Source organism: Diorhabda carinulata, chromosome X (assembly GCF_026250575.1).
Source record: "Diorhabda carinulata isolate Delta chromosome X, icDioCari1.1, whole genome shotgun sequence".
Lineage (NCBI taxonomy): Eukaryota > Metazoa > Arthropoda > Insecta > Coleoptera > Chrysomelidae > Diorhabda > Diorhabda carinulata.
In genome coordinates, this window is record NC_079472.1 from 4940485 (window position 1) to 4964915 (window position 24431).

General features: G+C 32.5%; 1 protein-coding gene across 3 annotated transcripts in view; it reads left to right on the plus strand.

The window, feature by feature from the left end:
* The window catches only part of LOC130901210 (filamin-A), an 89101-nt gene that overhangs the window by 4770 nt on the left and 59900 nt on the right, over positions 1-24431 (plus strand). For all 3 annotated transcript variants that reach the window (XM_057812407.1, XM_057812404.1, XM_057812405.1), the window contains exons 2-8: positions 3342-3568; positions 4745-4897; positions 11709-11951; positions 12387-12610; positions 13120-13261; positions 18688-18851; positions 22114-22402. In XM_057812407.1, the coding sequence (XP_057668390.1) occupies positions 3379-3568; positions 4745-4897; positions 11709-11951; positions 12387-12610; positions 13120-13261; positions 18688-18851; positions 22114-22402 (1405 nt within the window). In that variant the 5' untranslated portion in view covers positions 3342-3378. The remainder of the gene's footprint in view (positions 1-3341; positions 3569-4744; positions 4898-11708; positions 11952-12386; positions 12611-13119; positions 13262-18687; positions 18852-22113; positions 22403-24431) is intronic.

Below are 24431 nucleotides of genomic sequence, written 5' to 3' on the forward strand. Positions count from 1 at the left end.
CGGGGAATCTTACTGACTAGTATAAATAGCTAAAACAAAAAGATTAGACAACCTCCAGAATTTCGATTTTAGGTCATAGAGTATGCTCTAACTTTATTATGCTGGAATTACATTGTTTCCAGACCCAATTTGTTTTTTGATCATATAAGTAGATTTGTGTAGATTTTTTATTTTGTACTCGACTCATTTCGAGTTTTGGTTCGGTTATTATAAATGATCATGATGACCTTTTTAAATTAATCAATATAAGCATACATAGTTAATTTTTTTGGCATATAAAGTACCATCACTTATAAAAGTAACATCTCTTAGAACCGAAGCATTAAAAAAATTCTCATTAGAATGTTAATTTGAATAGGTAACAACATAATATTAGACATATTCATTCAAAAGTGATGAGGCAATATAATAAACATTAAAGTCAACGGAAATGATTTAACTGAAGGTTAATATATAGGTTAAAATTGTACTTATAACATGATTAATAATTTTTCAAATGAAACTTGTGGTTAGTGGATACCACAAAGAATTATTTCGTCGATTAATTACAATGGGTGGAGTAAAGTAGTTTGTTTTTATATATTATAAAATAGAATATTTTCAAACGTGTTCTAGACTTCAAACTTAACCCTCAACTACTATGGTGGGGTCAAATTTATCCCCACTGTCTAAATTTCGATGTATATCTATTACTGACGATATGGTTGAACGCGATGACGCCCTATGTATTCTTCCACTTCAGTGTTTAGTTTATATTCAATATAATTTCATACTTTGGTTCGTAGAGACAATACAGTTTGTTACTCGATTGTAATCTTGATGTTCTCGGGTAAATACACTTCCTCAGGAAGTAATATTTGGCTTTAATAGAAGTATATACTACTGCCTCTCAGATGGGGTGAATAATTAATATTGACGCCACCAGCTAGACGCAATTTAAAACAAAAAAAATTTAGAAGACTGGAAACAATTTTTAGTTACTAAAATTAAGAGGTGTGGATGCCAAGTAACGAGACTAGCGCTATCGTGCCTGTAGACAATACAGTGTAGCCGTGGCCTATGGTAATTAATGTTTGTCGTGTCCACGTGCTTTTGAGAGGCTTAAGATGACCGAGATGTTGAAGATGATTAACGTTTAGGTCGCCCTTCCACGTCAAAAACGGATGAACATATCAAAAAAGTCGGTAATTGATCTGACCCTCGGATAAGTATTAGTGGGATTGCTGAATATAAAGGGTTTTCTAATAAGGACTTGACAACTTTTTTCCAAAATAAAATCAAAACCATTTGAGATATTTCAAAAACTTTTTTCCATGACCCTGCCACACATTTCGGCTGCTATTTCGCGTTCAATGTTGGCTTTGAGCTCTTCAAACGTCGTCGGCTTATTAGCATACACCAATGACTTGACGTAGCCCTAAAGAAAAAAAAATATAGAGGCGTTAAATCGCACAAACGAGGCAGCCAATCGACTGGTCCATTTCTTGAGATAACACGCTCATCAAACTTCAATAAATCGATTGTAACGTGTGCTGTGTGGCTTGTGGCGCCGTCATGTTGAAACCACATGCTGTCCAAGTCCATATATTCGAATACGGGCCAAAAATAATCGATAATCATGGCGCGATAACGATTACCATGCACAGTAACGTGGCGACCACTATCGTCGACGAAAAAATATGGCCGTATGACGCCACCGGTATGCAAACTGCACCAAACAATCATCTTTTATGGATGAAGTGGTTTTTCATTAAGCACATGTGGATCTTCACCCGCCCAATACCGCATATTTTGTTTATTGATAAACCCATTGAGCCAGACATGAACTTCGTGACTGAAGATTTTGCGATGAAATTGATCATCTTGGCGCATCTTTTCCACAGCCCAATCGGAGAGCGTACGTCGCTTCGAATGGTCGTCCATCGGCTTCAGTTCTTGAGTGAGCCTTATCTTGTATGGATGTAAGTAAGATCCTTACGCAAAATTTGCCATAAAGTGGTCTTGGCGATAACCAACTCTTGAGAACGCCGTGGAATTGACTGATTTGAATTATTTGCTACGAACGTTTCAACGGCAGCGATATTTTCGACACTTCGACCAACCCGTAGTCTCACTGGCAAGGCAACATCACCCAACGAATATGTAGACTCAAACTTTTTCACTAATCTTGTTAGTGCCTGTCTACTAGGTCGAGAATTACGACCGAAAATCGGAGTTAGCGCTCTTAAAGATGCGGTCACCGACTCCGAATTTCTGTAGTAAATTTTTAAGATTTGCAGACGTTGTTCGTTCGTGTACTTCACCATAATGAAAAGTTTATGTCCACTGAATAAACTGACAGTGAGAGTTCGATGAAAAGGTGCGTTCACAAACTAAATTCAAAATTGTCAAGTCCCTATTGGAAGACCCTTTATAAGTATTGACAAAGAACGTGTGTGTCATATTTTAACATGCGAAAAGTGTGTGTAAATCTGATGCTCCATTTCGCACCGTCCGTTAACACGTTTCTATCCAAGTATAACATATTTATGCTAGACTACCCTCCTTATTCGCTGGATCTTGCACCGTGTGACTTATATCTCTTTCCTTGGGCCAATCTGCATTGAAGGGAACAAGATTTGAGTCTATTAAGTCTGTGAAAGAAAAAGCGTCGCGCGCTCTTAAGGAACACACAGAAAAAGACTTTCTGCACTGTTTCTAACAACGAAAGATTCGCATGGAGCGTTGTAGGGATAGGGGAGGGGTCTAAATTGAAGGTGGTAATAAATAAATTTATATAATATCAAAATATTTTATATCATCAGTTTCGTTATTTAATCACTTCACCTCACTTCGTACACCCGAACACGATCTTCCAAACTAATATTAATTTCTGAAAGCTATAAAAAAAGTTTCAGTGATAAAATATTCATTTGAAAAAAGAACGAAATTTGCATTCAATGAGTATGAAAAAACACAATGAAAAAAGCACTTATAGATAGTAAATCTAAACTTATGAATCTTACTGGAAGATAAGGAAACTTATCTGAAGGAACTCTTAGCTGTGGTCTAGATTTGGTGATGAGGTAGCTTAGCCTTACCTGTCGCAAAGCAGCTAAAGTAACAAAAAATATGACCACAAATGTATTAAAATTAGTTTGTTTTTGTTACTACTGGTTGATATTGAAATATAGAGTGAGCTATGACAAACTGTTTTCTATCAGATATTGGAAGTTACTATATGATAGTGACTAATGCATCACATTAATTGATAAAAGGGACAAATATGTTACGAATAAGGAGCCATACGGTTAAAATGAAGCATTGTAAGTGAAATTTTAATATCTACCTATTTGTTACAGTGATGTCAAGTGCCAAAATAAGTTTATAAATAAGAAAATGGAAGAGAAAATCACACACAGTGGGTTGTTGGCTCGTAGTCCGGAAGGACATGCGGCGCGCGGTATGCAAATCAAAGGAAATGAAGATCTTTGGGTGGATATACAAGCCAATACTTTCAGGAATTGGGTTAACGAGCACCTCCCACATGATTTGAGAGTAGCAGATTTATCTAAAGATTTATGTACAGGTGGGTTTACTTGATTCCATTTATAACAATTTATTGTCAATATTCACATGTTTTTTTTAAGTGATTGCGTAAATAGTGTTTCAAATATTTAACCTTGGAATATATTATTTGGGTTTTCAGTCGAGATTCAGACACACAGACACTTTTAGAGTGTGTTAATTTTTTATTGTTGAGTTTACTATTTCACTTATTTCCAAAAATTCTATAGCTTATATTAGAGAAAATGTTATATCATCCTTCAAAATATATTCCATAAAGATTCATGATTTAGAACCAATTTTCTATGTACTTTTACTGATGACGATGGAGTTTCAAAATTTACGATTTGAATGCTGAAACGCCTTTATCTGGTGGCGACAATCGTTCAGAAAACACTTTGTTTTGATGTCTGGTAACAAGAATGACCTATCGAGTACCCCATGCCTGTATATGTCCGTCTGGTCGGTTAAAAATTCACTCTGTAACTCGATGAACAGTTATTCGTTCCTTTTTTAACATTTTTTGAATACAATACTTACAGAAAGCAAATGGTTCTGTCCAATTCAGAGAAGAACTATACTAATCCCATGATAAATACTAAAAAAACGGGCAACCATTTGCTTCCATATTTGATGCACCAGTCGACTTTTTTTGAGCTTTGGTCCGGTTATGGGGTATCTAGAGAGCACAAGTTTTTTACGAACAAATTATCACTTTGTATACTAGTTATACTTATGCTCAAAAAAGCCTCAGTATATCATATAATGATCTATTTATTCAGTTCAAGCATAGCATCGATGATTTTAGGTACAAAGATTTTGTTCTTAAATGATCGATAGCCACGTTTGAATATTATACCAGTTTTTTTATAGTGTTGAAGGATCAGGGGTGTTTGTTGTATATTGTATGAAGTTTGTAGATACCCTTGTATTGTGGTTTCCATTTTATTACTATCATACTGAAACGATAAAAGTTTGTAATTGCGATGAGTAGATATTTGGAAAATCATTTTACTGCTTCATCAAACCCAACATCGTTTTGTCCATCTTTGTTCTCCAAAATTTCTGTATCATGTTGGACAACATGCTGGTGATTAAGTTCATAAATAATAGGAGTTGGCCTCAAACAACTTCACAAATATTTAGAGGATAAATCAGGGAAAATACAGTTTTAAAATGTTGTTTTTATCTATTTTAGGAGTTAGACTTTGTGCTTTAGTCGAATCGCTGAGAAAGAAGCCATTGAAACCAAGTTGGAACAGAAGGCCTACTAATCAACATCATTACCTAGAAAATGTAACTTGCGCCCTCAACGCAATAGAAAAAGATGGTATCAAGCTCGTTAATATAGGTAATTGTTTCTATATTTAGTAATTTGTTAATAAAAATAGGAATTTTTCTTTTCTTTTTTTCGATAAAGAATGAAAACCACCTCTTATCGAAAAATATCAATATTATAGTTTTTCCTACTTTTTTTCAATTCAAATGTTTTTCGTTTATGCAGCATGAATATCTTAACGTATTGTATAATAGAAAATTTATAATATCGTAGCATGAACAGAAAAAATTCGTGCGCCAAAATTCGAAACTTTTTCTTATCCTATAACTCACAAAAAAAAATTCAAATTTTTAGTTTTTATGTAACTCCATTAATTCTGAAGCTATCACATCCTATAAAAAACCATTTTAAAGGTAATTTTCAGGGCTAAAAGTCTATTTATGTTAGAAGGGCTTGAAACCCTCCACATTTTATTAATAAAGGATTTAAGGGCTGTGGATAAGCAAACCACGCACTATAGTAATAGATTAATTTGGTTATAACTCCGTCAATTTTTATGCTACAAAAAAAATAAAAAAAGCAAAATAATCGCCATGAAAAAATTCTTCGATTTGACTATTTATTTGTTTTTGTATCTCTTATAGTTTTGGAGAAAAAATGAGCATAAAAATTTTTCGAAAAATCAAAAAAAAAAGTATTATTTAATGCTAATTTTTTTCAAAATTATGCATTTCTAATCAGCCAAACTTTCAGATGTCGTGAATAACATCCAAATAAAGTATTTGGTACAAGGAATAGTTTATTGATTTTCAATGAAATGACATTAGTTTTTTTAGCTTTAACTTAAATTTAGCTTTAAATTTCGGTCGAAACTTTTATCAGTTGTCATATGAAAGATCTTTTTAAGCTCTTAGCTCTAAGCTTAAGTATTCTATGATTTTTTGTTGAAAAATGTACCCTTTTCCCGTTATTTGAGGTTAAATGCTCAATTACGTAGAACAAAAGCTATTCAAGTATCTATAACTTGCTTTAAGATATTAAAGTAAGATATTAAAATGTAGCTTCATTTCTTTGATTTTTTATAAGCTTTATTTTTGTTTATTACACTTTTTTCGATAAAATGAATCATTACAGAATTATACGTAAAAAACTATTGAAAAATGCGGTTTTTTTGACGGAAAATCGTACTTTTCAACTGCGAATAATTCAAAAAATATTGATCTGGCGAAAAACTTTATGTGACATTTTTTACTTTAAATTTGCTGATCTTTTGATTTCTGGGGTTATTTTCATTACCTGGCCTAATAATTCTTGTTACAGCTTAATAGGCAGGAAAACTTATTCTTCTTATTAACTTGAGAGACGTATCTCTCTTTTATAACTACAGTTTTTCTAATGGATATACTAGTATTTCATACAAAACTTCACATTACTAGTTTCATAATCCTCCAAACTGCAGTTCTGGTAATTTGTCAGCGATTTGGACACATTTTATTAAATAAGTAATATACATCAATCACTACACATTGGCAAACAATCGGCCAAATAATTTTTCACTATTTCAATCATAAAATTGGGAAAGCTTATATGATAAAGACGAGACAGATAATTAATTTTTAATTCAACCAAAAGCAGTTATTTTCTGTTCCTGATGTATATCATGGTTAATATGAATCGTAAAGTTCAGTAGCTGATGGTCTAACTAAAACCTGAGTGAAATAGTGGATGATGACAGTTCTGTCAAAACTTGGAGCTTCCACTTACATATCTACAAACATTACAACCTTACACCTTGTCTTATTTGCTTTGAATGCGTGTCGTTTGCTGTTTGAGTATTGAAAACATTTTTTTTACATTAACCACGTTACTAAAACTGTACATCAGGTAATATTTCTATTTATAGTATCAGCGTCAGTAATATTGGTGACCGATGTCTATGTAAGTGTGATTTCGTGTCATCCAGTATACCAAAGCGAACGTAGTAGTCAATTAACTTGAACACTACTTGTGAAAAAATATTGTTTAATTAACTGTGTATCGCGAACGACCCGTTACAGTTCATGGATAATGGCTTTCATTAATTGTTTGAAATTTATTATCAATGTTTAAGCTTAAGTTATAATCTTTTTATGTTAAATATATTGTTAGAGATATTAAAAAGAATCTAATTTGCTAATATATATTTGAAAATTTAAAAATATTAGAAAACTTGAAGTGATAAAGAGAATGGAAAGTAGTTCAAGTTTTTCAACGACAACCACTGCCTTTTTAGTTTTAGTAGTCTCAAATGAAAGCAGATGTTTTATTTTTTTTATCTACTTCTATCAATTTATATAATAATTACCTCAATTAATACTAAAATGAACAAAGAAAATGAGTTGTAATAAAGAGTATAAATAGAAAAAGAAATATTTATATTTATAGAGTATATCATGCGATTAAGAAGGTGCTGAATAGCAAAATATTTAATAAGAAAGATAAAATGAATATTTACAAAGCAATGATGATGTACGACGCAAAAACAATGACAAAAAGATAAAAAGAAAAATTGAGAATAGCGAAAAAATAAGTAATGGGAACAATATTAGACCCCAAAGAGAAAGAGAAAGATTCGTTCAGTTTTTTTGAGGTAGACTGGAGTAAATATTTATATTGGGGGAGGGATTTAGTGGGTTTGGTACTGATAAGAAATACTCCTCTGCAGGGCTAAAATTTTAGTGGATGGTGCTGTCATGTGTAATAAGCCAAAAAAAAAAGAAACTGCTGATAAAAAAATGTTTTTTTTTGCAGATGTGGTAATTTTTTTTGTTGTTTATTATTGTTTTTTTGTATTCTTCATATTTTTTGTTTGTTTGTTTGGATAAGCGAGTAATTGCCCGAGAGGGTACAGCTGCAGCTGCATGATTCCCTATAATAAGTAATTTTCTTTTCGTATGCTGTTACTAGCAGCCAAAAGAAGGGATAGGGAAGTTTCCTCTTGGGTTCCGAGGAAAGGGGCCGTCTAATGATGATCCTGGGGGCAAGAAGATTATCTTTGGCAAAGAAATCGTTTCATTCGATAGTACAAATCATAAAGCGCTTAGGGGTCGTTTAGACTGTTTGTGAATAGGTATTGGGACTGAATCGGCAATTGTATTAGTATTAGGCCTCATAATGACTAAAGTTTACAGACTCCTATTCCATATTTTGAAGTATAACAGTTGAGAGAATATTTTTTTGTTATCCATAGAATAGACAAATATCATAATTTGGTATGAAAATAGAAGTATTCATAGATATAACTTGCTAGTGTATTAATTCATGAAAATCATCAAATCATAAGATTATTTTATACTATCCACAATCATCAACGCCTCTGCTTAAATTTAAATTCAATTAAGACATAACAATTGCACCGCAGCGTCCAAACAGCAGTTGTCAACTCTTAATAATTTACGGTTTGACTGTATTTGAAACAATTTCTATGATAGCAAATTTCATATTTATCAGTAACACAAATTCTGTAACCCTACATCCCCAACTGGAGACTTCTTCAGAAGTGGTATTCGATCTCAATTAAAGTATATTACTGGCACTCAGTTGGGATGAACGATTAATATTAAATTGGACGCCACCAGCTATTTAACGACGTTAAAAATTAATAAAAAAGGTGGCAGCAAATACATTTATTTAAAAAAAAAATAATAAATTCGCATTAACAGCGTATCTAAAAGAGCACAACGAATAAAAAGCAGTTATAAATTAAAAACAACTTAAATTTATATGTATTAATTAAGTGAGCGGGATTTATCTATAGAAATGGGGAATGGTTGCCCTCAACTAGATTCCCAGTTGTTGGAGTTGTATTAGTTTTCGTACACCTGTTGAATCCTTTGTGTAACTCCAAAATTGGCATCTGCAGAGCTGCGGAAAAAAATGAGGAAGTAGAACAGATTTGAATGAAAAGGAGCTCATTCTCTAACAAACTGAATTTATATTTTTTTAATATGTAACCAAACAGGAATCTGCTCTATCCTATTCGTTCTATTCCCCAAATAAATAGAAAATCCAAATTTACACGGCAACTATTATACGAGATTTTCTTACAAAAGGAAACTGAGGAAACTGCAATTTAAGTGAACACTATAATATAAAAGCAAAGCTAAACACATATTTGAACAACTTATATCAATACAAATTTACTAAAATTTACTTTGATTTGAACACTTGAGTATAGATAGGTAGAGGACGATTTTGAATACATTCCGAGGTTTTATTGAATGTCTCGATAAGAAATTAATTTCTTCAATAACTCTAATGTTAGAATGAACAAATCAGAAGTGACTACTGTGTACGCGAACTACATACTTTACATACATACATACTTTTCCAGCTCATTATTAGCCTTTTTACTAATTATATTTTCACATTTGATTTGAAAAGAACACGTTCTATATTTGTAGCTATACAAGATTAAGCAGATCGTTTTCATTACGATGATAATAAAATGTATGCTTTGAATTGATTCCGTATGAAATGTAGAACGGACTATTGTTTCAAATTTTGTAATTTTAACTAACCTCTTACTAAATTCCAACGTAACAATTTGTTATTAACAATATCGAGGATTCCTTTTGAACAAGATTCACACGTTTCCTCTATCAGTGAGACAATTAACTGAAACGTATTTAATAATAATAAAAAAAGTTTCACAAGAATTTTATGGTGAAACCGACGATCCTATATAAGGAAATTGTCAAAATTAGCTGACGTTCATTTAAAAATTGCTGCCGTAGGGCACATAAATGATTTCCTTTCAAGTTTGTTCGTAATATTTTCCTGGTTCTCCTATCTGGTAAATCCATTGTCTTCCTTTTCCACTTTTTTCTTATTTCATCAACTTTTTCTTCGAGTTTGATTTATTCCATGAAAAAAATTTGTTTTATGTATGTAAAATATCAAAAATAAGACTATAAGTGAGTATTTAAACGAATTGACAAACGACGAGTCTACGGAATGCGCACTAAGGAAGGCGACCAAAATATTGAAGAAGCCAATCATTCAAAATCCTCCAATCAAAATACCAGATAGTAGCAAGGCTGGTAATAATCAACAAAAAACAAATAGATTTGCCGAACATTTAGCACATACTTTTAGAGCTACCGAAGGAGAAAAACATCTTGAACAGTTAATACAAAATATCAACTCCTGGCTTTGATTTAATCACAGGGGAAATACTAAAACATTTACCAAAGTAAGCTAAAATTAACGCATATTATCAATGCAGCTTTCCGCCTTAAGTATGTACCTTGTGGAAAGTATCCAAACCAAGTATCTTCATATAGGCTAATATCACAAAAATCAATAGTCCTAGAAAAGCTTGTCGTTTGTATAATGCAATACTTCAAACAAAAAAATAACAAATTTCAAACGGAAAGCGGCGTGGCTTCGTCACCAAGGTCACGTGTTTTACCTCTGAGAATCGTAGTTTTTATTACAATATTATGTTTTCTAGTGCGAGATGAAGGACGAACTTCCGTTCTGCACCATCTAAGCCTGTTTCTACCGTACACGCATTTAGTAGGTTTCTATCTGTTCTATCAATGTTCTCTTCCTGACATTCCAAATTTTTGGAGGCCCTCCTTCCTCGTTTTCTGAAACTTCAGAGGCACTGTCATGTTCAGATTGCAAATACTCATCGTTTAAGATTCCGTCTATATCACTTGAGTTATCTTCGGCTTCATAAAACAGTTGTATTACAATTTCTTCCAAACATTAACTTATTGACGGTCTAGTTATTAACACAACCAATTCATACTGACAGAAAAGTGGCGTCTACACTGATTTTGACTATTGATGAGCAAATGTAAGACCAGGACCTAGATCGGCTTAGTCTTGGTTTTGAATGCGTGGTCTTGGTCTAGCATAGTCCCGTCTTAGTCTTGGTCTTGCTGCAAGAGTCTTGCATTTATTTAATATTTCAATATTTATTTAAGAACGAGAATATATTATCTGCACCAAAGGCTTAATGTGGAATGTGTATTTTTAGAATGGTAGGTAACTGATTTTTCTTAAAATGAAAATTGGTTTTGAAATGAAATTAAAACCATTCAGATTCATAGTCGAATCTCATTGAAATCTACGATAAAATTAGTTTCTGATTTTTTATCAAAAATAATAGCAATTAACCATTTTTTAGAAAATTAAGTTGAAGTCTTATTAGTTAGCTGGTTTGCTATAAATCTGTAAAGGTATCGTCAATATAATGGACTCAAATATTCAGAAACTTCCGTTTATCTATTTGTAAAAAAATGAGGTTTGTTTTTTTCGTATTTTTTCCCAAAATACATACACTACAATACAAAATATCTATCTTTTATTTATTCATATTATTTATATTTATTTATATTTAATATATTTTGATACCTATTCAAATAATGTTTTTATGACATACCAGAAAACATTTTATCGACAAAATAAGGTATATATTTAAAAAAAAACGCAACGCAACAATTATGAAATTCTTTATTTATCAAAAACCCTGTCATAATATAATAAATAAACTTGATAAATAGAAAAATAAAAAGATATATTGAAATAGAAGACGTAAACCGTCGGCAACTCTATTTTGAACGAATATTCAAATTGCAAAGCAAGACTGCAAGAGACTTGCAGACCGGTCTTGATCTTGCACAACATGGTCTTGATTTTGCATTTTTTGGAAGACCAAGACCAATCTCGTTCATCACTTATTTTAACTTTAACTGGAAATTCGAAAGTGGGTAATAAGGAAGCTGCCCAACAAAAATTGCATGGCGTAACCGGACTTTGGGCGTGTTGATTTACAAATAAACAAATTTTCGCACAGAGTAGTCTTCCGATTAAGGGTTGATTTTACTTTCAGGTAACACGGATATAGTGAATGGAAATTTGAAACTCATATTAGGTCTGATATGGTCCCTCATCGTCCACTACCAGATCGGAAGATCCAAATTTCCTCCACGAAAATTGATGTTGGCGTGGCTGCAAGCCGTTCTTCCAGAATGCAAAGTTGGAAATCTCACCACCGATTGGAATTCTGGAATACTCCTTTCAGCTCTCGTCGATTATTGTAAACCTGGACTGTTTCCTCATTGGAAGAAATTAGGTAACATAACTTTTTATTTTAATTTTCCACCATTAAAAATTGAAAATTCAAAGTCAAAATCCAAAATATATTCGGAGACTAATCTAACATAGCAAAACAATGTAAATCAATGTTTTTTTTCATAGAATTATCAGTTGAAAACAACTAATTCTTCTCATGGGTTTTTTAATCATTATTTTTGATTACATCTTCTTTTATATATCTTTGTTTCAAAAGTTGTTGCGTCTCAATTATTGCCAACTCTCTCTTCTTCCTCAGTTATGTGCCGCTTTAATAGAAAATTCAATCTGTTTGATTCTTTATTGAGTGTTCTTCAAGCATAGAAAAGTACTAGAGTTATGATTTGAGCGCTTCTTCAAGTGGCTCGCTATTTAGTTTTTTTGAGGGGATGGAAGTTCAAATTGTCGTTGGAATAATTATTCTTTATTTATTTAGATCCGTCACAAGACATAGAAAATTGTCGCCGTGCCATGGATATCGCTCAAAAAGATCTTGGAATTCCGGCAGTTCTAGAACCGGAATATTTAGCTTCACCTTGGCTAGATGAATTATCAGGTATGACTTACCTTTCGTATTTCATGAAACCAGGCTCTCCCGGCTTCTACGCAACATTGAGGTGGGTCAATTCTAGATTGGAACGGCCCATAAACAATTTTACGGTAAGTCAAAGGTATATAAATAATATCAAATACTGATATTTTTTTTTTGAAATACTAGAAGTCTAACCAATCGTATTCTATGCGAAAAAATTGTCGCAACTTTTTTCCAGGCAAAAATTTCGTCATGTATCTGAATAAATAGTGATTTGACAGTGCAAGGTTTATGGACTAAATGCTGGATGTGGTAGGAGTTCAGCATAACATGTTTGTTTTAAATTTAAGTTCTCAGTAAATGGGATCCTTATTTGTTATTAATATTACCATAAAAAGTTATTCTTCATGGTATGAAGCCTTTCAGTCGTATACTAGGTATTAATAAAAAAATACGAACTATATTAATATTTTAAGCACCACAGCTGTCACTTGGAAATGCTGGTTGATTCAGCTGTAGGGCAGCAGCGATCCGTAACCACCAGAAATTAGAGAAGAAGTTGCTGAAGTTGCCTAATCAAATTTATTGTCGGAAAAGTCGAGGAAAGATTATAATATAGCATGTATTTTAATTTTAGACTGATTGGAATGATGGTAAAGTGATAAGTGAGATTATTAGGTCATTGGGGGGGTCAGCTGCCGCTCCGGAGAAGCTAAGATCTGATCCTTCGTATTGGGAGTACAACCAGACTCAGGCAGTGGAAGCAGGTAGACGTTTAGGTATGTTAATAGTCTATATATTTCCTTTTGCAACTATATCGGCATAATTGATGATTAGGGGCTTTTAACACAGTGTATACCTGTAACTACTATTGGAATATAGGGTGTATAATCGTTTCTGTATGTCTATTTGAATTATCTACATGTATATATAGAAACGACTCTTAATTGCAAATGGATAATATTTGTAAGAAAGATCAATATTTCATGAAAATTCAAAATATGAAGAAGTTATGACACTTTCATACAAATGAAAAGAGCAAAGTAGACAAAATTTAGTAAAGAGCGTTTTTCAATGCTTTTAAATGAAGATATATTCAAGAGATGCGGGTAAAATATGAAGGAAATAACTATTTTGTTGTATCAGCGCTGTGTTCATTGAAAGTGAGGGGCCTCCAATCAGAAGGAACAAGGTGGATGTTATAGATACGAAGTTTGTTGTTTCTATCTGTACGTGTTTGTTAATTGATTCGAAATAAACGTTTTTGATTTATCGTGGCCTACAATTAGGGTCATCCATATACTACGTCACATGTATAGGAAGGGAGAGCATCACCAAAATGTGACAAGTTTTGTAACGTGCCATTAAATTAGTTTTTTAATGTTTTTTAACAAGTCGTTTGTTTTCTTAGTTATCTGAAATATTGGACTTTATGTTGATTTCATTAGATTATTCAAAGAAAATCAAAGTAAAAAATGAAAGTAGCTGTTCTCTTCGATTATTTTTAAATACATACATTTAAAAAATGGTTCACGTCACATCAGGAGAATTATATAAATGTGACAACCTGTTACAAGGCCGGGGGAGGGATTCAAACGTCCTAAAATTCCTTTGACGTAATTCATTGATGGCTTCTTAACCTTACTATTTTTGATGCTGATACCTGACTAGTAATCAGTCCGAATTACACAATAATTGATTAATAGGTAAAAGGTCAGCGAGGGAAATGCACAGCCTTTACGCCATATTTAATTATAAAATGATAATAATTATATATAACCACAATTAGTTGGCTTTTTTTCAGAGAATGATGCGTAAAGTTGCGAGTATGGTTGATCTTAATTTCAATTCTCCTCGTTCTCTCGAAAATTAAGTTGTTGGTTATATACAAACAGCATTTTGCTATCGTAAGTTTGAAAGACAAAAATTAGTAAATACGGTATGCCAAAGGTAAGATACGTTTGTCAGTTAGAGCTCTCTAAGGTGCTGTGTTGATGTGCAGGATGCAAAGACATTCCGGACGTTCATCATCATCCGTTTTATTGTGTTCACCCATTAATTACGGCAATGATTAATGAATTATTAATCACCCCCTGTCAGATGCTTTCTCTATTTAGCTATATTGTTTTCATACAAAAAATCCGTTTTTATTATTATCTAAAGCATGTAGAACCATACTGAATATTTTCAATTTAGTTCTGTACACATAAAAGCATTTTAAAAGTAAATCTTCCTAAACCAGACTCGAACCCTTGACCTGCAGTTCTAATACATGGAACATTAGCACTGAGCTATCAGAGACATTTAAAGAGTTTGTCTTATATGTGTTTCTTAATAGTTTTTGAAACAACTTACAAATTGAAGTACCTTATAAAACAAAATAAATTTGACTTCATTAACATTTGTATTCTCATTGTTTTAATATTTTATTCAAGTTATGTTAAAATATAAAAAGGATTTGCTCGCCCTTAATGATATAAATTGATCAGGGCAGTGAATAATGAATCCATTAACGACTGCTGTCAGATGGTTTTTGATTTAGCTATATTTATATTATTGTCACAAAATACACTCCTAAATATTTTCAATTCAATTTTGTACACAAAAAAAACTTGAAAAACTAAATTTCCTGTACACATAGAAAAATTGAAACAGTAAATTCGAAGAAGAAGAAGTAAGATTCGAACCCGGGACCTCAAGTTTGAAGGTACGGAGTATTATCACTGATCTGTCGGTGTCACGAATGTGTTTTTCGTATATCTGTTTCTCAACGTACCATGATTTTTGAAACAATTTATAAGTTCGATTGAAACTTGTCAAAATTATTGCGTGCTTAGATTTCTCAGTTTTTCAATATTTTATGTTAGATTGTATTAAAAAACCAACGTATAGAAATTGAAACCCACTTTTCTTTAACAACACCAGAAATTATAGAAGCTGCTGCCTCATCAAATTTATTGCTGAAAAAGTCAAGGAAAGTTTAAAATAATGCAAATGAATTTTGAACTAGCAACAGGGATTATTTATAACTATGAATAAATACCATCCTCTTGTAATTAGATACCCAATATTTGTTAAATTGATACATAGATTTTTGTAACAAAATTTTCCAACAAAACAACTTCAATAAAAATATTTAGTAGTCGTGTATATTGTATAGTATCCTACTCGTGTATAATGAGTTATGATTCACTAGGTCATTTATGTAAACTTCAACTAGTGAATAATAACTTCCATTATACACTCGTGGATATTATTGTCGTTTTTATCGAATACAATTTTTTGATAATGGTAGTCACTTGTTTTATTAGGAAGTCGCATTTCTAAGAATACAAATAAGTGCCTACACATTCAGTATAATAGAATAATTGTCTTTTTCGTGGGTTGAATATTTTCAAGGAATATATAATGAGTGATATATATTTAATTAATTCAATTTTTTGTTCGCTTTATTTGGAGATTCGTTTCGGTTTGCTTATTATTTTTTTTTATTTGTTTGAACATTGAGAGAGAATAATGAATATGTAATTGTTTAGGATAAATAATTTACTTAATATAACCTTGACTGATCCAATTATAATAATTATAATTATTCAATGACGTTCCAGCAACTGCTAATCTACTTATTTTGCAAATATTTGAATGCTGTCTATTTTAATAACATTAAATTGTAGTCTAAAGAACTACGGAATGTCATATAAGGAATGTTATTTTCATAGAAAATTCAATTGTCATTATATTTTTTATTGATGTGCCAATGCTTATACTGAATTTGCTTGCCACTCTCTAATAAGATTGATCTGTTGATCTTGCAATTTTCATACAGAGATATTTTTCAATATTAAAGTTTCTTTGCATTATAACATTTTTTTTCTTCACTTTGCTTCATTGTTTCTTTGTGGTGTTTATCCATATCCGAGCACAAATAATGTCGTGAGATGTTTCGCAAAGTATAATTTTTGCGATGTTTCATAACCACGGCTAAAACATTACCAACTACTTAACTTATTGCATAGATGTCAAAGCAATACTACAACTCATCCTCGACTTGCCCTCTTCGCAGGGGTATATAGATAGTGTAGCAGCAAAGTGGGCAATAAAACATACAACAATTAGGGGAATGAAGCCTTACGATCTGACTGGGCATCTAAGCATTCTGAAAGAGTGGAAGGTGTCCATTGTTAGGGTTACGTATTCAATAACTTTCAAATTAAAATTTCTCAATATTATGAAGTCGACAGTAATAAATAAATACAATAAAAAAGTGTATACGTGTATTAAAAACTTTATTATCAAGTTATGGAGCTGAAACTTTGTACAGTTGTTCTACATTGTATCCGCCACACTCTACAAACTTTTGCCGCCTCTCCGGAAGCTTTTAGATGCCTGTCTCATAAAAATATCTCAGCTTGTTATGTAACAAAAAAATTCTATCTCCGCATTGCTTACGAATCGTATTCCACCAAGTGCCTTAAACAATGGAACAAATCTGGTACATAAGGAGGGTGTTCCAGTGTTTCCTAACCCAATTCGATCAAAGTTTCTACCATCAGCCGGGTTGTATGTGGTCTTGCAGCAATATCACCCTTCGGATTGGAATATCGCGCCGTTTGAATCAGTAGACAGGTTTCACCGTGTTTTTTAAGAGCTTACCATAATACTGCGCGTTCATAGTTCGTTGTTTAGTGAGAAAATAAAACACAATTACTTCTCTGATATCCCAAAACACGGTACACAACAACTTCCTCACTGGCGGTGTAAACTTCGCTTTAGCTGGCGAGCCTTCGTCTTTCTTTCTTTATTCTATAGACGCGCATTCACTTTACGGAATAAAGTGGTGTAACCAAGACTCGACTGTGGTGACTATTTGGAGCAATAATTTTTCTCCTTCCTCTTAATACTGCAGGAGACGCGCGCAAACTTTCCAGGGTGTAAATTTCTGCCCAGCTCAAAAATGTTTTGGCACACATATGGCTGAAATTTTGCGGTAACCGATTATTTGCTCAATACTACCTTCGCTGATGCCCAATTCTTCAGGCTTATCGGTTTCAGTACTACGGTGGTTTCCCAATATGAGATTTTCTACAACGCAGACGTTCTTACACTTGTTTTGGTGCGATGCGCTTGTGGTTTTCACCACTTTTCGACCGGAAAACGTAAAAGCATTCATACATTTGACTCTTGGAGAAGCACTCATCCTCGAATTGCTTGAGTATTTTTCGATAAATTTTCGTGGATTTTACATTATCCTTGACCAAAAACCGAATAATTATACATTGCGCAACATAAACTGGTATATCCTCCTCGCTCATGGTTATAGTATACTAAAAAGCGAGGTTTCGAGGTCCATGCTGTTCTCTACGTTTCGTAAAATAAGAATCTCAAAATCAGTGCAGCAAATTTTACGACAATAAATTTTTTGCGCGTTTTTTTCAAAAATTCCTGTTTATATTATGTGTGTAATTTGGAACGAGACCTTAGCCGACTAGTTTATGAACGTTATTGCTATGGGAATGTAGCAATCAAGCACCAATGTGTACTATTTTTAATATATTTCCCAAGCTTTCGAAAACTATGCATTTATCGTCAGGGAGTCAAACGAGAATTGCGTTGAAATACATTTTACTAGTACTACAAGTAGATTGATATTAAATCAGAATTAAACTTTGAGTTAAATGTCACTAACTAATAATTTAGCTTACAACTGAATTTAGTTCACTAGCCAAAGTGTTTAATAATTTTCCACACCATATAAAATAGTGGTTTGGGATGAGAGAATTATATAATTTTGTTTTGTTATGATGAAGAAATATAACTTCTAAATTATGTAAACAAATACAAAAACACACTCACAATCCTATTATACAGGATAAATAACAAATAATATGTGATAGTAGTTATAAAAATAAAATTTTTTGAGATGACGTTTATATGAAAATGAAAAATCCAGTTTGTTATAAATCTTCAAAACTTCCAGTGCTAAAAAGTGTTGAAATTCAGGATTAGGATTATGGATCAATAATTAGAAAATTATCAAAATGGAACCTCAAGGCTTAGACCGTTGATTTTAATTAATCAATAAAATTGAAATAATGAGTAGGTATTTAGGATCACTTAAGGATTTTGAAACTGTTCATGAAAATTCAAATTATTATTAAACGAAAACTTCTTGTGCAAGATGTGATAGTAATAACTCTTATTATAGGTGTCGAACCAATTCTATCAGCAAGAGATATGGCCGATGCTCACGTTGAACATTTAGGTGTTATGGCGTACGCTGCTCATTTTCAATGGGTACCTGAAAGACCACCGCTTCACGATCTCATCAATGTTCATCTCAATTCGACATCTGGAAGAGTTGGAGAACCTGTGAGTACTTCTTTAAATTTAAATAATTCAATAATTTCTCTATCCTCAATTTCTAATACCATTTCCTTAGCTTTCACAATCTTTTATTATCCTCACTTATGATCTTATCCCAGGGTATCCCATTAGGCAAATATGTTTCCTTTCTCCTTCGTGCGTTTCGATTTTTGATAACTTCATCCAATGATCTATTGTTTCATAATTAAATTTCAAGATATTTGCAACCAGCAACTATTTGATCGACTCTCCACTAATAAGTGAAAGGTTTTTTGTTTTCTTCTAATACATATACAAGGATATATTGATAGCCTAGAGCAGTTCCATGCATGAACAATAAATTATTAGAAGTGTAAGTGTAAAGTTTGACGTCAAAAAGTAAACCAGAGTTACGCAATAAATTAAAAGAAAAAAGTTGTCCACCGAAATTGTGAAAATCGAAAAATTGGAGTGTGGAGCCATCATCAAGTACCTGTATTTAAAAGGGTTAAGAGGTAAGCTGATTTACGAAGATATGCTTAATATCCTTGGTGATCAATGTCTGTCGTATGCGACCGTGAAAAATTGGACTGCAAGCTTCAAAAGAGGTGGAAGATGATGACCGATCGGAATGGCACGTTTTTGTGAAATATCGTTGCAATTCATGACATGATTTTATCAGAACGTCAAATTGGGCTGAAACGAATATCTGAAGCACTGAATATTTCATACGAAGACTTTCATCATATAGTTCACATAAATTTGGACATGAGCAAAAATTGCTACAAAATGGATCCCCAAATGTTTGAATGTTGACCAAAAGCGTGCAAGGGTAGAAGCATCACATTCGATCTGTGCTGTGATCGATTTGAAAACGACGTAGACTTATTAAACCGAATTATTACTATGGATGAGACTTGGGTGCATTTCTACGATCCAGAAACCAAGCAATAATCGATGGAATGGCGACACTCTGGTTCTCCAAGATCTAAGAAGTTTCGTACACACTCTGTATACTAGTGTATTGTTGTAGTTTCTTTGAACCTTACTCAAAAAATCATGAATTATTAAGAACAATAAAGTTTCTATAGAACGTATACTTATTAATATTTCCAACACGTTGGCTTCCTGTTATATGGGTATCGAATGTCGTCACGGTCTTAAAACAACTGAAAATATATTTTATTCTTTTCTGTGTTAAAATTCTTGTCTACCTGTTCGATCCTATAAATTTAAATTGTCTGAGGGATGTTATCAGAATATTCTAATCGCGTTTTAATCTGTTTATATATTTAATTGAGTAAATTAGTGTTACACGCGAGACGAATATGAGATTTCGAAGATGACTTTGTTCCCACACGCCAAGTACAAAGTGTTAATATCAGTTTTTCAAGGTCGATAATATATATTTAATGAAATAAAAGGTAATAAGGATAATTGAGGTGTGGAGGTAATGTATGTTCGATGGATATAATAAATCTTGTTTATGTTTATAATAATTCCCAGTATAATACCGAGAAAACAAAGATTTGGATTAAGTTGCATTCAAAGAATGGTAAAGTTCTTCCAATATCAATTGCAGATTATAAAAACTTAGATAAAAACCCTTGTGGACAATTTTGTTTGATCTTTCCGTTCGCCCATGGTCCAAAGAACGCCATATTTCTATTTATTTAAATAAATTTATTGATTAAATTAAATTACCAAGCGCATGCTGTCTGGCAGGAATATTTCGAAGAAATTGTATACATATAGCTTCGTCCAATGCATTTATGTTTACGATTCGATATTCGATATCTTTTGAAAAACACCACATCAATATCTGTATCATCTAGTATCTTCTCTTCTACATATTCCATAACAATTTGCGCTAGACGTGAGGAAATTGGAGATCCCATTGTACATCCGTTTAGTTGTTAGAAAAAGTTGTCCTTATATTGGAAATAGGTAATTATTAGTTTGTATAAGCATAATACCTTCTAGAAACTAGTCATAGCTGAGTGATGATGACTTATGAGATCATTGGGAATATTTGTGTACATTGAGATAACGTCTAGAGATATGATTTTGTAATTGTCAGGAATATGTACTGTATCTAAAAACTGCTTAAGCATAAATGAGTCTTTTATGTAAAAACGATTATTAATCAAAGAAATAAAACACATAAAACAAGATAAATGTTCTGTAAATCATAGACAAGATATAAAAAACCTCAGCCAAATTTACCATAATTTGATCAATTAGTTTAATTCAATCTACCTGGTATAATGTCGTTTTATTGAAAATTCGATTCTAATGCTATGTTTTAATAATGATATTGATATTGATGGTATATATGTCGTAGGTCAATAGACAAGTTGGGATTTTAGCTAATATCCCAGGATAATAGGCAGTTGGCTGATGAAGCGCCACGCATTCCTATTCTCCCGGAGTATTAGCTAAATGCCGGGCAATAGATTATTCGTCGAAAAATGACCAAGCGTTTGTCTATTCTCATGGGACTTTAGCTAGAATTCGGATAATAGAATATCTATTGAAAAAGGCCAAGCGTTTATCTGCTGCCTATACATCTAGAGAAAGGGCCAATACCGAAGCCAATTTCAATGTTTGTTTTTATTTTTGAGTTCACACTGAGATTCGCACTGGTACTTTCTTGACTTTCCGTATTTTCCTCTTTCTCTCTCTCTCTTTCTCTCTGTCATTGTCTCCAGATTCATCAGTCGTACTGTCGCTTCTGTCGAACATACAGTGTCTCGTCCAGTTTTGTGATTATTAGTCAGTTTAGTCGATAAGTGAACTTGAAAAGTCATTTGAAAAAACTCTTTAGAATGGAGAAAATCATTGTTGATAGTGAAAATTTTTAAAAGGAGCTGAAAGAATTGTTTAATAGTCAGAAAAAAATTTTAGAAGCTCATACACAGACCGGTTAGGTTAGGTAAATAATGTGAAACAAACCGATGTTCTTGTTTTAAAAACAAAATAAAATGTAAATCACAATACCACCAAGCCTCCACGTGCCGCAATAAATGATTGATTGACATGCAAAAAATTAATAAATAAGACTTCTTTTATCCTATTTTTTTTATCTTATCCTGTAAACCCAATAGTCTATTATCCGAATTTTAGCTAAAGTCCCAGGAGAATAGACAAACGCTAAATGTTCGTTTTTATTTCTCTAATTCAAAACTTCAGTAGCAGCCTTCCTACTAGTGCTAATTGTTGCTAATTATAAATTATTTTTGTAAGGGGAATATTGAAAATATATTAATATTTATGATTTATACTGCAGACCTACTATCAAGTGACTCTCCATGATTCTTCTCTATCATATTCAAGCTTATCGACCGAAATACGAGGACCCGACAATAAAATTTATTTAGGAAACAAGCTTCAACAAGGAAAAGGCACTTTTATTCCGTCCAAAGTGGGCATGCATGAAATTATCGTTAAATACGATGAACAAGAAGTACAATCAGGTCACTATTTTAGAGTTCTGCCTCCATTAGTGGAAGTGGCGCCTCCTGGAATGGCGCCGTGTGCTTTAGGATCCTTAGTACAAGTTCTAGTAAATGCGACAGGTAAGTAAATTTGACAAATCCAAACTGAAGGATTGGTATAATATTTTGAACAATTCATTATAAATAAGATAGTATCCTTTTGTATGGTGGGAATAATTGATTCTTTTGATTGTTTCAACTTTTTCGCACAAATCAACCGTTTGCTCTATCAAAGATGTCGAAATTGGGGGTAACTGATTGGATAAAAACATTTTGTCTAACGTTTTAGCATGTTTTCTAGCCTTTTCCCAGTATAAGATTTAACAATGCAATTAATATAGTATTGTTTGTAAGATGATCACTCCTTCAATCAATTTCTTTAGCTTGTAAAATCAGAAACAGTTACTGGAGGTTAAATTCTAATGATCGAGCTGTTTGTTTAAAAAGTTTTTTCATAGAAAATGTACTGTTGTATTCCTCTGTTGGCCAAACAAAGTCACGTACTCTTGACTTTCAAAGGTTGGACGCTTTTTATTGTTTCAACTTTCTCGCACAAACCGCGAAACTTTTTTTTAAATTTGGCTGTATAACCTCAGATCCATAGATATTTTTATTCCATAAACTGTTCAAGGACATTAAATTGTTAATAAATTGAGCACACTATGTGCTCTGTATGTCAATTGGTTGCCGAATTACAGCACATTGAAAATAGGCGAGTTATTCCTAAAACCAAAAATCTTGCTTCTAGATTTCCTTTTTGATTCAAATCCCGTCACAATCATTGTTACTACATATAGAACTTGTGGAATATAATTGTAATTTAATTAAGTGCGAAGCAGAGTTTTAATGAGTTGGATTGTATATAAGCATCAATATTATTCGTAAAAATGTTTATGTTTCCCAAAAATGCTAGAGTAGCCTTTCTTAAGGATTATAGCGGTTTTTTGTTTATGTAGGCCGATGATCCCCTTTCTTAACCCCTATTACCTCGTCAAGGACACCTCAATGTCTCTTTGTTACTCCACTCTATTCGACAAACATCAATTGTTTTTACTGTTTCTGATTTTGGTGTGTTTTAGCTAGTTATTTATAGTTTATAAACGTTTCATCAATGTTTACGAAATTGTGCAAAAATCCATCCAAATAGCGAGTCAAGAACTCCTACAATTCACACGAAGAAATAAAATGATTTCGTTTATTGTGAGCAAAATATGCACCCAACTTGCGGAAAGGTTTCTCATACCTACGTGTTAGCCAATGATTGCGTTTGAGCTTATCTCTAGTTTCTTTCAAATTCCGAGCGTCCAAGCCCATATCAAATTATTTTTCTTCTTTTTACTCAATAACGCAATAACATTTTACTTGTTGGTCCACAGTTTTCAAAGAATTTATAAAGCTTAGCTTTGGTTTGCGTGAGAGACAGCTTCAGTCCAATACTCTGGAACAGAGCCTATTGACTGTATGTGGTCAGACAAAAAATCAGGTTATGAGCCTCAATTACATCGACGTCCAATAGCAGAAGCCTAATAGAAGAAAAGAAGAACCAGACTTCAAAAGGCAACTATGATATATATTTTTATAAGGACATTATAAGCGGATGTTATTTAAGCATATTCTGGATGAGCAAGAGTCAGAGATTACCAGAAGAACAAAGACAAAACAAATTTAACAAATTTGCGAAGTGGAAGATGTCAGATGGATCATAAGTAAGAGAGATAAAGAGGTCGTGGGAATACGATGGTGATGATTGCATAGTCAAAATTGTGGAAGAATTTTTATCAAACACCGGAAGACTTCCGGATAGACCAAAGAAGATATGGTACGAAAGTTGGATCTCAGTATTCTAAGCTAGCTGTAAAAAATCAAACAAAGAGGAGGAGCAAGAAGGAAACATCTGCAATTATTACCAACTAACTATTTAAATCGAATAATACTGTTTATGTACTTTTTGAGCATATAAATTTTGAATTTTTATTTCTCTTATCGGAACAGGTATGCAATGCAATGTGTATTTTTTTTCATCTTCTATTATCTATAATTATCTTCTATTATCTATAAAAATGATATAAAAGACTTACAATTTTTTGAATTAACGATATAAAAATGATCT